A 19,768-nucleotide genomic window follows, 5' to 3' on the forward strand; every position below is an offset into this window, starting at 1 on the left:
AGTGAAAGAGGAGAGTGAAAAGGTTGGTTTGAAGCTCAACATTCAGAAAACAAAGATCATGGCATCTGGTCCCATCACTTCATGGGAAATAGATGGAAAAACAGTGGAAACAGTGTCAGACTTTGTTTTTTTGGGCTCCAAAATCACTGCAGATGCTGATTGCAGCCATGAAATTAAAAGACGCTTGCTCCTTGGAAGGAAAGTTATGACCAACCTTGATAGTATATTAAAAAGCAGAGACATTACTTTGCCAACCAAGGTCCGTCTAGTTAAGGCAATGGTTTTTCCCGTGGTCATGTATGGATGTGAGAGTTGGACTGTGAAGAAGGCTGATCGCCGAAGAATCGATGCTTTTGAACTGTGGTGTTGGAGAAGACTCTTGAGAGTCCCTTATACTGCAAGGAGATCCAACCAGTCCATTCTAGAGGAGATCAATCCTGGATGTTCATTGGAGGGACTGATGCTAAAGCTGAAACTCCAATACTTTGGCCACCTCATGCGACGAGTTGACTCACTGGAAAAGACTCTGATGCTGGGAAAGGTTGGGGGCGGGAGGAGAAGGGGACGACGGAGAATGAGATGGCTGGATGGCATCACCGACTCTGTGGACATGAGTTTGAGTGAACTCCGGGAGTTGGTGATGGACAGGGAGGCCTGGCGTGCTGTGATTCATGGGGTCGCGGAGAGTCGGACACGACTGAGCGACTGAACTGAACTGAACTGAACTGAGCAGTTAGATAACCATATACCATGGGGTCCCCAATCGACAATTGTATGCTTAGCCACAAATATTAATTTTCCTGATTTGGCTTGACATTTGTCCCAGTGAACAGGAATATATTTAAAGTTTTTATTAGTAAATCCTTTGCATAGTGTTCTTTGTTCTTTTCCTAATTCTTTCCCTAAAGTTTTAGTAGTATAAACATGATTCACGGACAAGGAAAGGGCAGTAAATAATCCAAGCAGTGTCCGAAAGTCTTTTGGAGGCAGGGAAAACACCCAAGTTTGTCGACTAACTTTTATGCATAATTTTGCTGGGCCCATACATAAAGGAAGGACTTCATAACCTAGAGAGATATTAATTAGTTTCCCTTCTTCATAGTGTGAGGGCCCTTTAAGGCTCCAGGGAGAAGGTGTATGTATGGAGTCATTGATTCATACGCTTGGTTTTCTCTCCATCCATACTACAACCTGAAATAAAGCAGGGGTTAGGTATGTAAGCCCAGTAAGTGTGATTAATTGGTTTAGCTCGAGCAGGGGAGGCAAAAGCAAGCATAGAGAAGAAAAATATTTTCAGGATTCCGAGGCATTCCCTGTTGAAAAATCAGATTTTCAGTTTGATTAGTAAGGGTATTTATCTGTCTCCAAGTAGGGAGATCATAAGGTCGATGACCTCGAGTGCGGTGTTTTTTGGAAAATTTTAAAGTCGCCATGTCTTGTTTTGGAATTCCTTCCTCCTGAGGTTTTTGTTGTATCGTCTCTAGTCTGGATGCTGGGGGCCCCCTTAGGTTGAATCTTCTGAAGAGGAAGTCATATGAGTTCGTTGGAGCCATCTGGGGAAATACAAGCATATCCCTTTCTCTGTAAGATTAATTCCCTAGGTTTCTATTGTTTATTCAATCCATCTTGGTATCAAATGGGCAGAGGAAGAGAAGAGTCCTTGAATTCCTTGAAATGTTTTCCTGCTCTTGTCAAGATATCTCCTTGCAATAAGTTTAAAAAATTTAAAACAAATAAAGCTATATTAACAATAGAAAGAAAGGAAAGTGATAATGATGAAAACATTCTTAAGAAATATTTCTGTCCAAAAGAGAGAGAAAAAATTGTCTAGAAATCTTTTTGGGACTGGTGTTTGGCTGTGGTTTTGATTTAATGGGTTGATTTTCTCTTCATACAGTATATACATTTTTCTTGATATAAAAAGAAATGGGATCTGACTGTGTTTTAAGTGGTTTGTGTTATTTGGGGCAAAGGATTAGGACCCCATAGACGGAAGCCCACCAGGCTCCCCCATCCCTGGGATTCTCCAGGCAAGAACACTGGAGTGGGTTGCCATTTCCTTCTCCAACTTAGTTCAGTTCAGTTCAGTTACTCAGTTGTGACCAACTCTTTGCAACACCATGGATTGCAGCATACCATGCTTCCTTGTCCATCACCAACCCCCAGAGTTTGCTCAAACTCGAGTCCATTGAGTCAGTGATGCCATCCAACCATCTCATCCTCTGTCGTCCCCTTCTCCTCCTCCCTTCAATCTTTCCCAGCATCAGGGTCTTTTCCAATAAATCAGTTCTTCGCATCAGGTGGCCAAAAATTTTGGAGCTTCAGTATCAGTCTTTCCAACGAATATTCAGGACTGATTTCCTTTAGGATTCACTGTTATGATCTCCTTGCTGTCCAAGGGACTCTTGAGAGTCTTCTCCAACACCACAGTTAAAAAGCATCAATTCTTCAGCGCTCAGTTTTCTTCATGGTCTAACTCTCACATCCATACATGACTACTGGAAAAACCATAGCTCTGACTATACAGACCTTTGTTAGTGAAGTAATGACTCCGATTTTTAATATCCTCTCTAGATTGCGTATTGCTTTTCTTCCAAGGAACAAGCACCTTTTAATTTCATGACTGCCATCAATATCTATAGTGATTTTGGAGCCCAAGAAAATAAAGTCTGTCACTGTTTCCATTGTTTCTCCATCTATTTCCCATGAAGTGATGGGACTGGGTTTCATGATCTTCATTTATTGAATGTTGAGTTTGAAGCCAGCTTTTTCACTCTTCTCTTTCACTTTCATCAAGAGACTCTTTAGTTCCTCTTCACTTTCTGCCCTAAGGGTGGTGTCTTCTGCATATCTGAGTTTATTGATATTTCTCCCAGCAATCTTGATTCCAGTTTGTGCTTCATCCAGCCATGAATTTCGCATGATATACTCTGCATTTAAGTTAAATAAGCCATGTGAGAACATACAGCCTTGATGAGCTCCGTTCGAAATGTGGAACCAGTCTTTTGTTCCATCTCCAGCTCTAACTGTTGTTTCTTGACCTGCATACTGATTTCTCAGGAGACAGCAAAGTGGTCTGGCTTTCCCATCTCTTTAAGGATTTTCCAGTTTCTTGTGATCCACACAAACGCTTTAACATAGTCAATGAAGCAGAAATAGATGTTTTTCTGGAACTGTCTTTCTTTTTCTATGATCCAAGGGATGTTGGCAGTGTGATCTCTGGTTCCTTTGCCTTTTCTAAATCCAGCTTGAACATCTGGAAGTTCTTGGTTCACATACTGTTGAAGCCTGGCTTGGAGAATTTTGAGCACTACCTGGCTAGCCTGTGAGATGAGTGCAACAACTGTGTTTCAATTTGAGCATTCTTTGGCATTGCCTTTCTTTGGGATTGGAATGAAAACTGATATTTTCCAGTCCTTCGGCCAGGGCTGAGTTTTCCTAATTTGCTGGCACATTGAGTGCAGCATTTTGACAGCATCATCTTTTAGGATTTGAAATAGCTCAGCTAGAATTCCAAAACCCCCACTAGCTTTGTTTGTAAGTAATGCTTCCGAAGGCTCACTTGACATTGCATTCCTGGATGTCTGACTCTAGGTGAGTGATCACACCATCGTGGATATCTGGGTCATTACGATATTTTTTGTATAGTTCTTCTGTGTATTCTTGCCAGCTCTTCTTAATATCTTCTGCTTCTGTTAGGTCCATACCATTCTGTCCTTTATTTTGAACTTTACTTGATTTATAAAATAATTGTATTTAATCACAGTGATATTAATGTATTTTACAAAAGTAGTTATGTTTTAAAATAAAAGATATATGTATACATATGTGTTTCTATGCCTTGTCATTTAATTTTAAGTTTGATAGCATTTCTAAACATATTATTTGAGTAACAAGTTTCTGTTTATCTTAAATAGTTACTATTAAGTCAATAGGGAGTACGCATAAATTTTATGCATGTAATAAAATGTAGATATACTGAGAGAAGTAGAAAGTATTAGCCATCCAGTCATGTCCAGTCATGTCCCATTCTTTGGGACCCCATGGACTGTAACCTGCCATGTTCCTCTGTCCATGGAATTCTCCAGAGAAGAATACTGGAGTGGCTTGCCATTTCTACTCCAGGGGATTTTCCTGGCCCAGGGATTGAATGTGGGTCTCTTGCATCTCAGGTAGATTCTTTACTGTCTGAACCACCAAGGATGCCTTGATTCTAGTCTAGTTTAGACGTCTGCTCCATGGCAGGGCTTCCGTGGTTGCTTAGTTCATAAAGAATTCACCTGCAATGCAGGAGACCCCAGTTCTATTCCTGGCTTGGGAAGATCCCTTGGAGAAGGGAAAGGCTACCCTCTCGTATTCTGGCCTGGATAATTCCATGGACTGTATCATCCAGGGAGTTGCAAAGTGTCAGACATGACTGAGCCACTTTCATATTTCTATGAAAAATTTTATTTTTCTTAAAAGCTATATAATTATATAAACATATAAATTATATATGTATAAGTATGTATAATTTTTATATACATTAAAAACTATATAATTTATACAGAGTGAAGTATGTCAGAAAGAGACATATAAATACCATATACTAACACATATATACGGAATCTAGGAAGATCTTACAAAAGAATTTACTTGCATGGTAGTAATGGAGAAACAGACGTAGAGAATAGACTTACGGGCATGGGGAGAGGGGAGAGAGGGTGAGCTGTATGGAGAGAGTAACATGGAAACTTACATTACCACAGGTAAAATAGGTAGCCACTGAAACTGCTGAAAATCACAGGAAACTCAAATAGGGGCTCTTTATCAACTTACAGGGGTGCAATGAGGGAGGGAGATGGGAGGAATGTTCAAGAGGGAGGACATACACGTATGCCTATGGCTGACTCATGTTGAGGTTTGACAGAAAATAAAATTTTGTAAATCAATTATCCTTTAATTAAAAATAAAATTTTTAAATATTTTTAAAATTTTTTGACAAATTTTGTTTATCAAATGCACTCTAAGCTCTTTACTTGCTTGGTGATAGAAATATTAATTCGTCTTTGACAGGAATTGAATAAACATCTACCAGTCATGGAAGACTATAACCTAAACTATGATAGTTAGAAATATCAATGTGTGATAAACTGATGTGACATACAAAATAAACACGACTAATTCCAAACCATAAACTGATCTGTTAATTAATGTGACATTAAAAGTATTAAGTGGAAGTCAAGATTTCTGAAACATTAATATATCACATTTAAAGAAAATGACGTATTTAAAAAGTGACTTTTGTAAAATGAAGTCATACAATTTGTCTATAAATTTTGAGAATATTTTCAAATCCGAGAATAGGACACATTTTGGTTTTATGTCTGATAGTTACCATCTGAAACCCATTTCTGAAGTTATTTTTGGAAAATGGTCTGACCCAAATCAGCCAACTATGGATGTTTTCAGTAGGAAACAATGTCTTTGTTAAGCACTTTATAAATTCCAGAGTTAGAGAAGGTATTTCTAAGGCTTCCTGGTAGCTCAGATGGTAGAGAACCTGGCTACAATGCAGGAGACCAGGGTTCGATCCCTTGGTCGGAAAGATCCCCTGGTGAAGGAAATGGCTACCCACTCCACTATTCTTGCCTGGAGACTTCCATGGACAGATGAGCCTGGCTGGCTACAGTCCATGGCGTTGCAAAGAGTCAGACACGACTGATGGACTAAGCACACAATTGTCAACTGTATACACTGTTTCTAGAAAAGATCATTCCTATAGATTTATTTTTATTAATCATGGAGGTGCTGTTGGCACCCATATCAGTTCAGTTCAGTCGCTCAGTTGTGTCCGACTCTTTGCAACCCCATGAATCACACATATAGTAACCCTAAAAATGTATGATATCTGTAAGGTACTTCCTGATTTCCCATATATCTCTGCAATTCCAGTCATTAGTTACATTAAACATCAGGTTTCATATCGCTTGGATTCTACAATAACAATCTCTGTCACAAAAATTACACTGTGATTTCCTTGGTGGTTCAGTGACTAAGACACCTCGTTCTCAAGGCTAGCTGCAGTGAGGGCGGGGGTGGGGGGTGGGGGGGCCGGGATTGGGGGGAGGTGCCTAGGTTTGATCCTTGGTAAGGGAACTAGATCCCATAGGCCACAAGTAAGATCCGGTACAGCCAAATAAATATTTTTCAAAAAGAAGTACACTAAGATACATTAGGAGGCATTGGGAGCTGACATCTGGCAGCACCTAATCTCTCTTTAATAGTTTCATTTAATTTTTGAATTATTCCTCCTTCCAGTGTTGCTTTGGCACTGGATTACTTTGACCCTTTTTCCTGTATGGTCACCAACCCAGACTCCCCGAAGCACCTGTTTCTTGCAGATTCTTGCCCTCAGGCTGAAACAGAAAATACTCACTTGATATCCTCACATAGCCCGGATACTGGGTTCAGGTGTTGGTCACAGCAAGCTGCTCCTGTGACAGGGAGGGAGGCAGCCAGACCCCTAGATATGGGTTTGTGTTTCTGTACCTCATGTCCCCTCAGAACTGCAATTATCTTGACACCTGTATCTGCGATGAGAGACAGGCTTGGGAAACAGATTAATTGTGAAAACATTTACTGCTCAGTTGCTAATGATAAAGCAACAATAAAAACTTTGTACCGATCATCTCCAAAGGGACTCTTGAAATCCTTGAGGAAGTTTCTATTCCCTTTGGTCCCTGGAGACAGGGACTCACAAGGAAGCAGTAGGAAATACTGAGGTCCAATACTTTGGCCACCTCATGCGACGAGTTGACTCACTGGAAAAGACTCTGATGCTGGGAGGGATTGGGGGCGGGAGGTGATGGGGATGACAGAGAATGAGATGGCTGGATGGCATCACCGACTCTGTGGACATGAGTTTGAGTGAACTCCGGCAGTTGGTGATGGACAGGGAGGCCTGGCGTGCTGTGATTCATGGGGTTGCAAAGAGTTGGACTCGACTGAGCGACTGAACTGAACTGAACTAAACAAAGGAAGGGACTTTCATTTGTCTGCCTGTATAGTTTGTATTCATGAGAAGTTTTTCTACCAAAGAAGAGTTATTTTCTATTCTTGAGACCACTGAACTGTGCCTCCATTTAGATTATGAATAGAGAAATGGAGCCAAAGCACCTGAGAGGGATTTTCAAGAATTTCTCCATCTGTCATTTTACAAAGGTGAAATTTTCATACCTCATTGTCTGAAACGTCGTAGAACTTCTTAAAATGTATCTTGAGGCAAATACCTCCTGTGTATACAGTTAGGGCTCAATGTCTGATAGAAATCCCCACATAATTTCCACTGTAGTCTGCAATAGCAGGTACACCTCAGTGCCAACTCCCTAGAGAATATTCTCCTAGTTCTTAGTTATCAGTGTCACATTCAGAACCAGAGATTCCAGCAGGGAACCGTGAGATTTGACATACTGAATCTTTTATCATGAAAATCAGTATCAATATCCTCTACTTAGAATTTGTCCACTCATAGATACTTAAATATATTTTCTTTTCATTTTTGTTCACACCCCAAAGTATGTGGGACCTTAGTTCCCCAGCTGGGGAAGGAACCGCAAATCTGCATCGGAAGGTGGGGTCTTAACCATTGGACTACCGGGAGAGCTTCTAACACATTCTCTTTAGTAAGTAATTTATTAATTTGACATACATTTTCCTTTATATTGTAATGATTAATGCTTTCTGTGTAAGAAATGATTAAATCCTCAACTCTGAGCTCTTAGCTCCCCCACCAGGGATTGAACTCACATAACCTGCATTGATTTGTCTAAGCGCTATAACACGGCCCGTTGGAGACCTGAGAGCTATAACACGGTCTGTCCAAGACCCGAGAGCTGTGACACGCCAAACGGGGCTTTAATGGCCGTCACTTCGAATCTTTGTGGTGAGGAGACAGAACCGAGGAGCACACACTCGCGTGACACTCCCAACACATCATCTGAGTGATTACATTCTATTTGTCGTCACTGAAGAGATACCCATCTTCACACACTCACACAATGGGCTTTCCAATTTTCTCCGTATTTCAACTTGCTGAAAATATCTCAGCTTCCCATAGAGACAACTCTCAAAGTTCTTCTCTTTTGCCTTAAGTTGTGTGAAATACTAACTTAGAACGAGGAAGCAGCTCTGCTCCAAAGGAAGTCAAAGAGATTTAAAGGAATCAAAAGGCAAAGAAAGGAAGCACAGCTGGCAAGGACCAAGACATCCAAAACTGACAGGGGTGAGGGGGGGCAAGGCTCCGCCCCCACGAGCCCCGCCCCTACCTACCGGCGCTTCCGCCCTCGCCCCACCCTCTCAGCTTACGTCCCCTCTCGTTGGTCGCGGGGGAGCGCACTCACTTTCCTCTGTACCGGATCTTCCGCTGCGCGTGCGCAGTATCCTGCAGACCCGGAACTGAATTTAAATGAGCGATAGAGAGTTCTGGTGAGTTTGTTTGTTTCCTTAAAACACGGATTTCCTAGTCCCACAGTCTGTTGTTCTTCACACGTGGCTTTCGGGGGTCTCTGTGGACGATCAAACTACCGTCCCCATTTTAAAATCCATCCCCAGTGTGTCCTCGCATCGCCGTGAGTTCTGAAGTCCTTTAGCTTAGCTGCCGGGTCCCTGGGGCCCACGTCCGCTTGCTGTTAGTATCGTTCTAGAGCCACGTCCTTCTCGGGCACTTCTACCTTCTAACTTGTAGAGGCCGCTGCTTCAAGTCCTGCATTGCGCAACCCTGGGTCCCTGATTCACGAAGAGGTGAAGGAGGCTCTATTCTATATGGAGTTTGGTCAGGGTCTCGCCTAAAGTTTGAAGGGGAGGTTCAGCCTAGAACCTGTGTTTTTCACAGGCAGGGCCGCGAGTTCTGAAGAAAAGAATTAAACTAAAAACATCTCGTTTGATTCTGTGTTCCAGAATCCCTGCTGTGTCAGTGGCTGTAGAGGATTGCGTTTTGTACTTCTTGAGATCCTCCCTCTGTGTGGGGCTGTGTTACAGGAACGTCGGTGTGTTTTTCTAAGCATTGAACAGCCTGTTTTCTGGGGTCACTTCCCAAGATTCATCTTACCTGAGAAGAAAGCCCAGAGGAAGTGGAAAGCAAGGAGTCAGAAATGACTCGTTCCGAGGTAAGAGGCATTGTCCGTGTTTGTTCTCTCTTTCCTGAAATGCTGTGTCTTTGGACTTGATAAGCGCCTTAACTTCTGAACGGGTTTGTTTGAACTTACCCATAGTCATCATCCCAAGGGACCCATTGCCCTCCTGGCACATCAGTGTGACAGAACACAGAGTATTGCCAGGCAAAGACGGGCTTTTAAGTCCCGAGATTTATTGGGGTTTAGCTACATAGGCGGGATTGATACCATCTCCAGCATTCTTCCCCCTCCTTAGAGGTTGGGCTAATAAGCCCACCTGGCTCAAAGCCCCAAACCTGGAGTCACTTCCTTGGTCTTTGTGAAATGGCCAGCCTCACAACCCGAGTCATCCCATTATTAAATTAGGGGCCCACTGTAGGTCATGTTGTTAGCATAAATTATCACGGCCCACGGAGAGTAATAAAGCTACTTTAGTCACTAAAGAAGTTTCAAGAGAAAAACTTAAATTCCAAGACTAGTTAACAAACTTCCACAACCTGGGATCCAAAACCTGCCAAATTCTTTTTTTTTTTTCTTTTAGTTTCAGTATTTATTTGGTTTTGGCTCTCATGGGATTTTGCTGATGGGCTTGGGCTTTCTCTGTTGTGATTAGGAGGAGCTACTATGTTGTGTGGAGCTCTGGCTCTAAGGCACAGGATCAGTCTTTGTATTAATAACTGGCAGGCTCTGGAGCAGGTGGGCTTCAGTAGTTGTGGCACACTAGCTTGGTTGCTTCAAGGCATGTGGGATCTTCCCTGACCAGGGATGGAATCCATGTCCTCTGCATTAACAGGCAGATTTCTCACCACTGGACCATCAGGCAAGTCCCTAAATTCTTTATTACACAACGCTAAAACCTAAATCTTTCCTTTATGCTGTTTGACATTTTTCCCCCCTCTGATTTTTGTTGTTACCTTGGAATACCTCATCTGTTGCATTGTTAAAAAATATTTTGTTGTGTTTGCCTTCTATTTTATTGTTCAAAATAATGTCTAAATCTCTCTTTAGGCGAGCTTCTTTGGCTACTTGTAGCTATTTTGCTTCATTTATTGTGAAGTTTTACTAGTCTATACAGTGATAACTTTATCTGTAATTTGGCAGAATTACAGATTTACAGATTGTAATTACAGAAATCAGTTCAGTTCAGTTGCTCAGTCGTGTCCGACTCTTTGCGACCCCATGAATCACAGCACGCCAGGCCTCCCTGTCCATCACCAACTCCCAGAGTTTACTCAAACTCATGTCCATTGAGTTGGTGATGCCATCCAGCCATCTCATTTTCTGTCGTCCCCTTCTCCTCCTGCCCCCAAAGCCTCCCAGCATCAGAGTCTTTTCCAGTGAGTCAACTCTCTGCATGAGATGGCCAAAGTACTGGAGCTTCAGCTTTAGCATCAGTCCTTCCAATGAACACCCAGGACTGATCTCCTTTAGAATGGACTGGTTGGATCTCCTTGCAGTCGAAGGGACTCTCAAGAGTCTTCTCCAGCACCACAGTTCAAAAGCATCAATTCTTTGGCACTCAGCTTTCTTCAGAGTCCAACTCCTACATCCAAACAGGACCACTGGAAATACCATAGCCTTGACTAGATGGACCTTGGTTGGCAAAGTAATGTCTCTGCTTTTTAATATGCTATCTAGGTTGGTCATAACTTTCCTCCCAAGGAGTAAGTGTCTTTTAATTTCACAGCTGCAATCAGCATCTGCAGTGATGTGTAATTTCACTCTATTTAGGTTTTCTTTGTTTTTAAATTGAAAATTTATGTTGGCTTTCCTAGATACAGCTGAGACTTATATTTGAAATATCCATGTTTGTTTTGAGTTTGAATTGTTCTGAATTTGCAGTCACTGAAGTCTTTATGTCACTACATCTTCAAAATAAAACTTTCAGACTTTATATGTTTCAGTAAAGGTTTACAGTTTCTTCACATAGGTCTGGAATTGTGTTCTAAATAGGTGTCATGGTATATTTGCTAATAAAATGTAGACTATTTCTCATATTGTGTTTTTTATCATTCTTACTGAAGAGAAATAATTGTTTTCAGTGAACCCATGTGGTTCAGTGGTATAAAAAATCCACCTGCCAATGCAGGAGAACTGGGTTTGATCCCCGAGTTGGGAAGGTCCCCTGGAAAAGGAAATGGCAACCCCCCTCCAGTATTCTTGCCTGGGAAATCCCATGGACAGAGGAGTCTGGATGGCTACAGTCCATGGGGTCACAAAGTGTTAGACATGATTGATGTGACTTAGCACGCATTCATGCACAGTTTGTAAATGTTTGTTTTACCATAAATGCTAAAATACACTTGAGTTTAAAAAAAGGTGAATGAAAAATGTTTCTTCCAAAAGATCTGTTACTTATGAAAGGTTGCTTTCCCTTAAGTGTGTTTATGTGTGCATCTGTGTGTGCAGGCAGAAACCTCAGGTTTATATAAAAGCCATCATCGTTTCATGAATATTTATATTTATTCTAACCTTTAAAAATTGTTCTTACATATTTTCCATGGCCTTAGATTGTTTCATTTTAGTGAAATGAATATATAGTTCCATTTTAATATCTGTATACATGAAAATTTTCGTATGACTAGATCAGTTATTTTTCTTGTATTTTGTATTCTTCACAGTTAGAGAAACTTCTATGAACTTTCTTTAGAGTTGTCCCTATGTATTTGTCTGTATTATTAAAGTTTAGAGTACATAAAGTGAAGTAAATTTAAGCTGTTTAAGGAATGTTTGCTACATATTTGCAAAAAGGTGGAACAACAGCATAACTGATTTTAAACTATTTGTGTTACACATCCAAGACTCTGTAAAAACTCTCAGAAATATATATAGTATATCCTGAATCGTTCAAATGATTGTTGCTACTGAGGATGCTATCGTATTTGAACTTAAAATTTGTAAAATACTTGAAGTTCATAAGTATGAATACTTACCTTACTTGTATTTCTTTACCTTACCTTACTTGCATTTCTTTACTATTCAAAACGATCATTCATGGAGCAGAATTTTGAACATCACTAGTTAAAAGAAGCTTGTTAACAATACCAGGAAAACAATTAAACTTGTTAAAATTAATGGCACATTTCTGCCACTCAAGAACTCTTGGGTCACAGTATGCTTCTTAAAAATATTACCTGTTTCCTTGACAGTAAATTCATCCTGTGTCATACAAATACAACACTCAAAAATAAATATGCCCATGTTGTTCTGATTATTTTATCATTTCTTTTCCATATCAGAATAGTTTCTGAAAAGATGTGTGGGTCATTTCTCATCTTTTTGGGGGTTAGGATTACTGTAGAAAATATTGCTGTGTAAAAGTCATATTATAGTATAACACCAGTTTAGTCATGTTCCCGGGACTGAGATAATGAGGTGAATTGGATGTATGGATTACCTTCAGTGAACTCTTTCCCTTAGGTAAATCTGCCTAGTGACCACCCTCCTTCTTGAGATATGGGTTGTCTTCTGACCTTATGACCATTGTTAATTCCTTGTTTCCTTGGTAACGATTACTATACATGTTTGGTTTTCTGATCTTTATCATTGTCAAAGAAATTCCTTAACAGCCTATATATGCTCACACAAAGATCATTAAACACCCTTCTTCCATCAGAGCCTGGGTCCCTATGTCTGTCTTTCTTTCTCTCTCTCTTTCTCCCTCAGCCTAATTCTCTGGACCGTGAATACCTGTCGAGCTCACTTTCTCCCCTGGGCTTTCAAGACCTCCTCGAGAGTATACCCTGTGCTTTCATGGGTGGTACCAGCCCTGTGTCAAGGACTTTATTGGTTCTCTGCGTAAATCAGGGAACATCAGCCTCTTTCTCTCTTTTACTTTCTTATTGTGAGGGTGTCTCCTTTGTCTTTTTTGCAAGTGAGGGCTATGCTAAACAATATTGTGTGGGCGCAGATCAGACACATAAAAGCCACTGGGGCGCCTGCCACAGACTAACGTGAGGATAGGGGGCACACAGAACGGATCAGGGCACAAGGCAACTTCCGTCCACCATGTCAGGCACACGGTGGTGGAAGCAAAACAGAGACCATTGTCCCCGGGCCACCGCCTCCCCGATATATTGTAAGGCGGATTCCGCAGCCTTCTTCCCTGTCACTTTCACGTCTTTCCCTTTTGGTCCGCATTGATTTACAGGACCTGGGTGTTGCCTCTGAGCCATCTCAAGAGTGCCTTCCACGTTTCAGGCAATCACCAAGTGGTGAGTCACCTGGTTGCTCCCGCGAATCTCTGTCTTTCTCTGCCCCTGTCACCTGGTGGCTTAGCTGCACGGTTCTCAGCGGCCTCCTGTCACTGTCGGAAGCGACTGCTGGGCCGCTCGGCCATTTTGTGCCATCAGTAGCTCGGAGAGACCACTGGGGAAAAGGGGACGCCTTTCTGTCAGCCAGTGACTCTCAGGACTCCCATTACATGCTAGGTAGGCTAAGAGTGGGTTCTGTTACATCCTAGGAGGCTCTGTCATATTCAACTCTTGGCTACATTCTCAGAAATTGGAAAATTTTGACCCTCGGAAAGGTCTGACTCCAGTACAAACGGGGGACCTCCCCAAAAAGGGCCTCTGAGTGTCACATTAGGTTTTTCCAAAAGAAGGAAAAGGACTCAGAATTTCCTTGCGTTCTGTTGTCTCCCCGTCTCCTGTCCCCCTCTGTCTCTCTCCATCAGATTTCCTAGATGACCACTACTCGACCTTTCATATCCACGTGATCTCTAGGAAAGGATTCTGAGGTTCCCTTTGGTCCAGGTCTTTCTTCTATATTTAAAAGCCTGAAGGATCAAAAACTGTCCTAACATTTTAAAGAATCCCCTTCTAAGGAAGCTTATCTCTCAGGTAGAGAGGGAACCAAGCTTCCCCCACTCCTGAACATCCTAAAGAATTCCCTTCCGACTACTCCTATTTCTCAGGGCTGGGAAGGACCAATCTTCCCCGACGCCTGCAAATTCCCTTAAGCCTTCAGATTCTTCTCATGGGACAAAGACCTCTCTTTCCACCAGAGGGACAGTCCAAAATTTTTATCAGCTGAAATGCCCCTGATATCAGAGTCAATTTGAGCATTATTTGGTCTATATTTTAGCTATAAAACTAAGACTACAGAAAGGAAAGATGACTTTTTGACACAGGATGGCCCGGATATTCTTTAGACTCTGGAGAAAACTGGTTAAAATGAAATTTTATTTCCCTTGGAAACTGCACAACCCTTTGTTTTTGTATATGCATTTAGAAAAACTAGCTTGTTAACAGGCCTGCCTAGGGATAAGTTTGAAGTTAACCCTTTCCATATCCTTGAAATACACTGCTCACTTTGCCTGAGAGCTGACTCAGCCTTGGGCAAATCAGAACTTCAAGCCAAACAAACAGAAAAGAGTCAAAGAGATGTTTTAAATCTCAGGCAGGAAGCTATGAGATCTCTGTCCGTCTGTCTGTCTGGATTTATATATGTCTCAGGGTGCGCTCTTTTTTTTTTGTAATATTGCTGAAGTTGTAATTGAGTTCTAATTTAATTTGCCTAAAGGAAAGTAAGCGCTTACAAATCATTCAATTCTAATTACCAGAGAAATTAACCCAAGTGAATTTCAGATTCATGTGAACTAGGAAATATTCAATATTAAATATGTAGTATTAATGTTTGTTTGCTAACCTAATGTAGATATGTCTAAGAGTCATTAAGATCAGTATTTTCATTGTGCCTAGGTTTATTATAAGTTAAATATTGTTATATTTTTATATCTCTTACAAGTTTGTCAACCAGGAAAGTACATCTAGGAAAGGAACAACAACAAAAAAAACTTCAAAGAAAATGTTAAAGAGATATGAGCTTTCAGAGGAACTCTTTGAAGAATAATTATACTTTAGAAATGTCTCTCTAGAACATTGTCTAGATTTCAGTAACCTGAATTTCTAGGGCTGTGCTAAACTAAGTGACAGAAGTTCATTGAATAGCTAGGTCATTTCCAAATAAAATAAGATTCTGAAACATTCATTACTGAGGACTAACTTCCTCTTAGAAAGTAGAGATTTTGGACTATTCATGAATAATACTTGATGCCATCATGAGATATTTTCCTGAATTTTTTTTTCTTTAGAAATTATCACTGGTATTTATGTTCACCAATCTGCAGAATGCTTAAGTTCTTGGTTGCTTAAGGAAAATAAGATGTGTAGTTTCAGTAAAGAAGGGATGAGGAATGAAATTACATTTAAGGAAGTAGGTCTGACTTACAGGTGGCTGTTTCAGGATGGGAGAACAAAGTAATGGGTACAGAAAGTGATAAGATTTTATGGAAAGTGGACCCCAAGAGAAGGGTTTTCTGCATAGATAGAAGTTTTCTTGAGATGTTGAGCTGCCTTTGATAATGGATTTTGAGTTTCTTTACCTCTGAAGTGATCTGTTCTGTGTTTCCCTTTGAAATCTTCTTTGTTACTTTGGCTAAGTGAATATATTGTTTCCCAGTGATCTATATGATTTTATCTGACTGAGTGTTATAACCCCTTTTGATATTTGTCGGCAAAACTTCCTAAATAACTTGACTTCTAGCTGACTTTGGAATGCTTCAGTGGGCCCCTAAGACATCCCAGGGAGCTATTAAACCCCCTGGGTTCTTTGGACATGTTAAGTTACATGGGCGTACTGTTGAAGGGGTGATTAATCTTCTGAGATTATAGTGTATGGTTGATGTTACTAATATAGATATCCTAAAATTATGTGGAGTTCATATAGATCTGATATGCCCTAATAAAATGTGGTCAACTATAATTCTATTTATCCTGTGAAAGTGCCACAAGTCACAGCAATGACCAGACTACATTGTCAATTGCAGTTTAATCAGATTTAAACATGCCTTCTATGGTTTCACTCTGATGCCTTTGTAAGAATACTGCTACTTAACAAGATTTATGGAAAAGATTTTTCTAAGGTTAACTGATAAACAAGTTTTGTTTGCTATCTGGTAAGCTGGTGCCAGACTGGAATTTAGTCTAATCTCTATGTTAATAGAACAAAGTTTTCTTAGAATGCAGCTTTCAGTAAGAGATTATGAATTTCTTTGCCTTTAAATGATTTATATTCATTTTCAAAATCTTTTGTTACTTTGGTAAAGTAAATAAGCATTATTTAAGGTTATGGTGCTCAATCCTGGGTGTTCATTGGAAGGACTGATGCTAAAGCTGAAACTCCAATACTTTGGCCACCTCATGCGACGAGTTGACTCACTGGAAAAGACTCTGATGCTGGGAGGGATTGGGGGCGGGAGGAGAAGGGGACGACAGAGAATGAGATGGCTGGATGGCATCACCGACTCAATGGACATGAGTTTCAGTGAACTGCGGGAGTTGGTGATGGACAGGGAGGCCTGGCGTGCTGTGATTCATGGGGTCGCAAAGAGTCGGACACGACTGAGTTACTGAATTGAACTGAAGGTTATGGTACATGTAGACAAAGCTCATTCTTCTTCTCCAACAGTAACCCCTCATGGCTAGTCTTTTGCCATCCTGATGTCCTTAAAACATGGCCATGGTCTGCTTCTCAATCAGGGAATTAAAAATGCATAAACAATAGCTGTAAATCAAAGTCAGTGCTATGCGAAATCCAAGATGGATGCCTGGCTTTTCCTGGCTCCCTGACAAACCTCATTTCTATTTGATGGGTTAAAACCTTCCCTGTCTACAGGGTTAATGCCCTCACAGTAAAAAAAAATTGTTTCACTGAATATTAACTTTTTTTTTTATTGTTAAACTAAGTTTCTAGTTTTGTTAATTGAAGTTTAGTGTTTACTAAGACTCACGTCTGAGATAGTTCCTTCTTATGTTATATTTCTAAAAGATTTAATTAAGTTATTAAAAAGGACACTCTAAGTTTGTTTCTAAAGCTAACCTCAGTAAGAAATCTTCAGATAAAGATTAGATGCTCCATGATATAGAAACAGGAGATTACCACCTGGCCATAATAATGTAACAAGTGAAATCAGATGACCTGGGGATACTGGGCTCAACCTAATGAAAGTTCTTGACTTTTTATTCTTACTTATGACCTGACTAATAACTTAATAATAGCTTCCTAATAACTGCTGCTGCTGCTGCTAAGTCACTTCAGTCGTGTCTGATTCTGTGTGACCACATAGATGGAAGCCCACCAGGCTCCCCCGGACGGGATTCTCCAGGCAAGAACACTGGAGTGGGTTGCCATTTCCTTCTCCAATGTGTGAAAGTGAAAAGTGAAAGTGAAATCGCTCAGTCGTGTCCGACCCATAGCGACCCCACGGACTGCAGCCTACCAGGCTCCTCCATCCATGGGATTTTCTAGGCAAGAGTACTGGAGTTGCTTGCCATTGCCTTCTCCGAATAACTGCTAGCTATAGCTATATTATTTTCTATGTCGCTTGTTTCAGAAGATTGTTTCTTAGGTTACTAAATGTGTGACTGAGTCTGTGATAAATGTTGATATGCAGTTCCATATGCGACCAAGGATTGTAATAATGTAACTCTAGATATGGGAAGAAGCAAAAAGAGGGAATATTTTTCAGGACCAAGAGGCTAGTAAGACAGGGATGGTCCAGAGACTTGCTCCTCCCAAGTCCTACTCTAGAAACAGCACATTGAGTGGCCCATCAATGGAACCTTTCCTAGACCTGGGAATGAGACTACTCAGTGCCGCAGGACACAATGGACAAGAAATGCCCCCAAAGCATGGTCAAATATGTGGCTATGAAGGGACCCTGCTGAGTGGACTCTGCCAGCTGTCTCTACAATGATGACATCATGACCACTGCAAGCTCCTGACTGTCAACACCCCCCAAAAGCAGTTCAGAGTAGAGATCAGAAATAAGGCACTCTGTGCTCTGGGAAAAACCCAGAACTGGCCTTCCGAAGGTCAGATGTTTTCAGGCAAAGATTTTATGAGCCCAAATTCTTCCTTCTTCTCGTACCTAGAGAAACAATAACATCACGAACCAATGTCCGTCCTGGTTTTCCTGTCTAGCCCCTGAGCAGCTTTTCTACTTTTCTTAATCTTTGGGTCGTGTACATTTAAACTTTCTTGTAAAGTTATCTTCTTCTAAAATACCACAAATTTCCAAGGGGTCATGCAAGAATATTCCCTGACCAACACCTTAAAAAGCAGAGACGTTACTTTGCCAACCAAGGTCTGTCTAGTCAAGACTATGGTTTTTCCCGTGGTCATGTATGGATGTGAGAGTTGGACTGTGAAGAAAGCTGATCGCCGAAGAATTGATGCTTTTGAACTGTGGTGCTGGAGAAGACTCTTGAGAGTCCTTTGGACTTCAAGGAGATCCAACCAGTCCATTCTAAAGGAGAGCAATCCTGGGTGTTCATTGGAAGGACTGATGTTAAAGATGAAACTCCAATACTTTGGCCACCCTCATGTGACGAGTTGACTCACTGGAAAAGACTCTGATGCTGGGAGTGATTGGGGGTAGGAGGAGACAGGGACGACAGAGAATGAGGTGGCTGGATGGCATCACCGACTCGATGGACATGAGTTTGAGTGAACTCCGGGAGTTGGTGATGGACAGGGAGGCCTGGCGTGCTGTGGTTCATGGGATCGCTAAGAGTCGGACACGACTGAGCGACTGAACTGAACTGAACTGAAAATACCACAAATTTCCAAGGGGTCGTGCAAGAATATTCCCTGACCAACACCTGGACAATGCTGAAACAAGTCACCTTATCTATCCATGGATTCTCATCTCCCTCCATAAATGCTCCCTGACAGAGTAGGCTAAGGGAACCCGGAGTCCCATGGTGCCCCTGCTCAGCCGGAAGAAGCCAGAGCGGTCGTCACCCCATTTTCCTTGAAACTGGATTCCCAAATGAGTGAGAAGGGAAATGGGTAGATACTTAGACATTTCAGTTCAGTTCAAATCTGTCGCTCAGTTGTGTCCGACTCTTTGCGACCCCATGAATCACAGCACGCCAGGCCTCCCTGTCCATCACCAACTCCCAGAGTACACTCAAACTCATGTCCATCAAGTCGGTGATGCCATCCAAGGTATCAAAAAGGGCCAAAGAATTGGCCCTAAAAATAGAGGGAGGTATGTGGTGACCCAGGGACAAAAGAGTAGATCAAACCAAGGAGGGTGTTGGAATGCAGGAACGGAAAACTAAGACCCCTTAGCATCTTTCCCTCCCCCATGTTGTAACTATTGATGGATTTCAAGTCCTCCTGAGCAGTATAAGTGGTCTCCCCTCCTACCCTATAAGGAGAAATTATTTTTCATACTCTTCCCCCACCCAGTATATGTGCCCCATCCATTCAGCAATGATCCACAAGACCCCTATCCCACTTCTTGTACCCTGGCTATGAAAGTGGTCTAAGGACCCCTGTTCAACATGCGTTCTCCCTTGAGCTGGCCTGCTGTTCTAACAGCGTCCCCCATTCTAATAAATTTATTTCCCTCTCATTTTGTCTCATGTCTGGAAATGCTTTTCCAACACGAGCCCAGACCAAAAGAAAGGTTACTATCCTATTAGACCTGTCAAAATCTGTAAAACAATTAAAGTTCCAACTTAAGTATAAATTCTTACCTTACTATTCTAATTCACTGCGGTTCAAAATCATCATTAATAGAGCAGAATTTTCAACATTACTAA

At 41.3% G+C, this 19,768-nt stretch overlaps 1 protein-coding gene across 1 annotated transcript in view; it reads left to right on the forward strand.

Moving 5' to 3' along the window:
• Positions 1-7,681: 7,681 nt before the first annotated feature.
• The window catches only part of LOC129546424 (uncharacterized), a 67,943-nt gene continuing 55,856 nt past the window's right edge, over positions 7,682-19,768 (forward strand). The window contains 2 exon segments of the mRNA XM_055411351.2: positions 7,682-8,466; positions 8,938-9,146. Of these exon segments, the coding sequence (XP_055267326.2) occupies positions 9,132-9,146 (15 nt within the window). The 5' untranslated portion in view covers positions 7,682-8,466; positions 8,938-9,131.

The sequence above is a fragment of the Moschus berezovskii genome, chromosome 22 (genome assembly GCF_049115385.1).
Source record: "Moschus berezovskii isolate FMDL1 chromosome 22, NW_MosBer_1.0, whole genome shotgun sequence".
NCBI lineage: Eukaryota > Metazoa > Chordata > Mammalia > Artiodactyla > Moschidae > Moschus > Moschus berezovskii.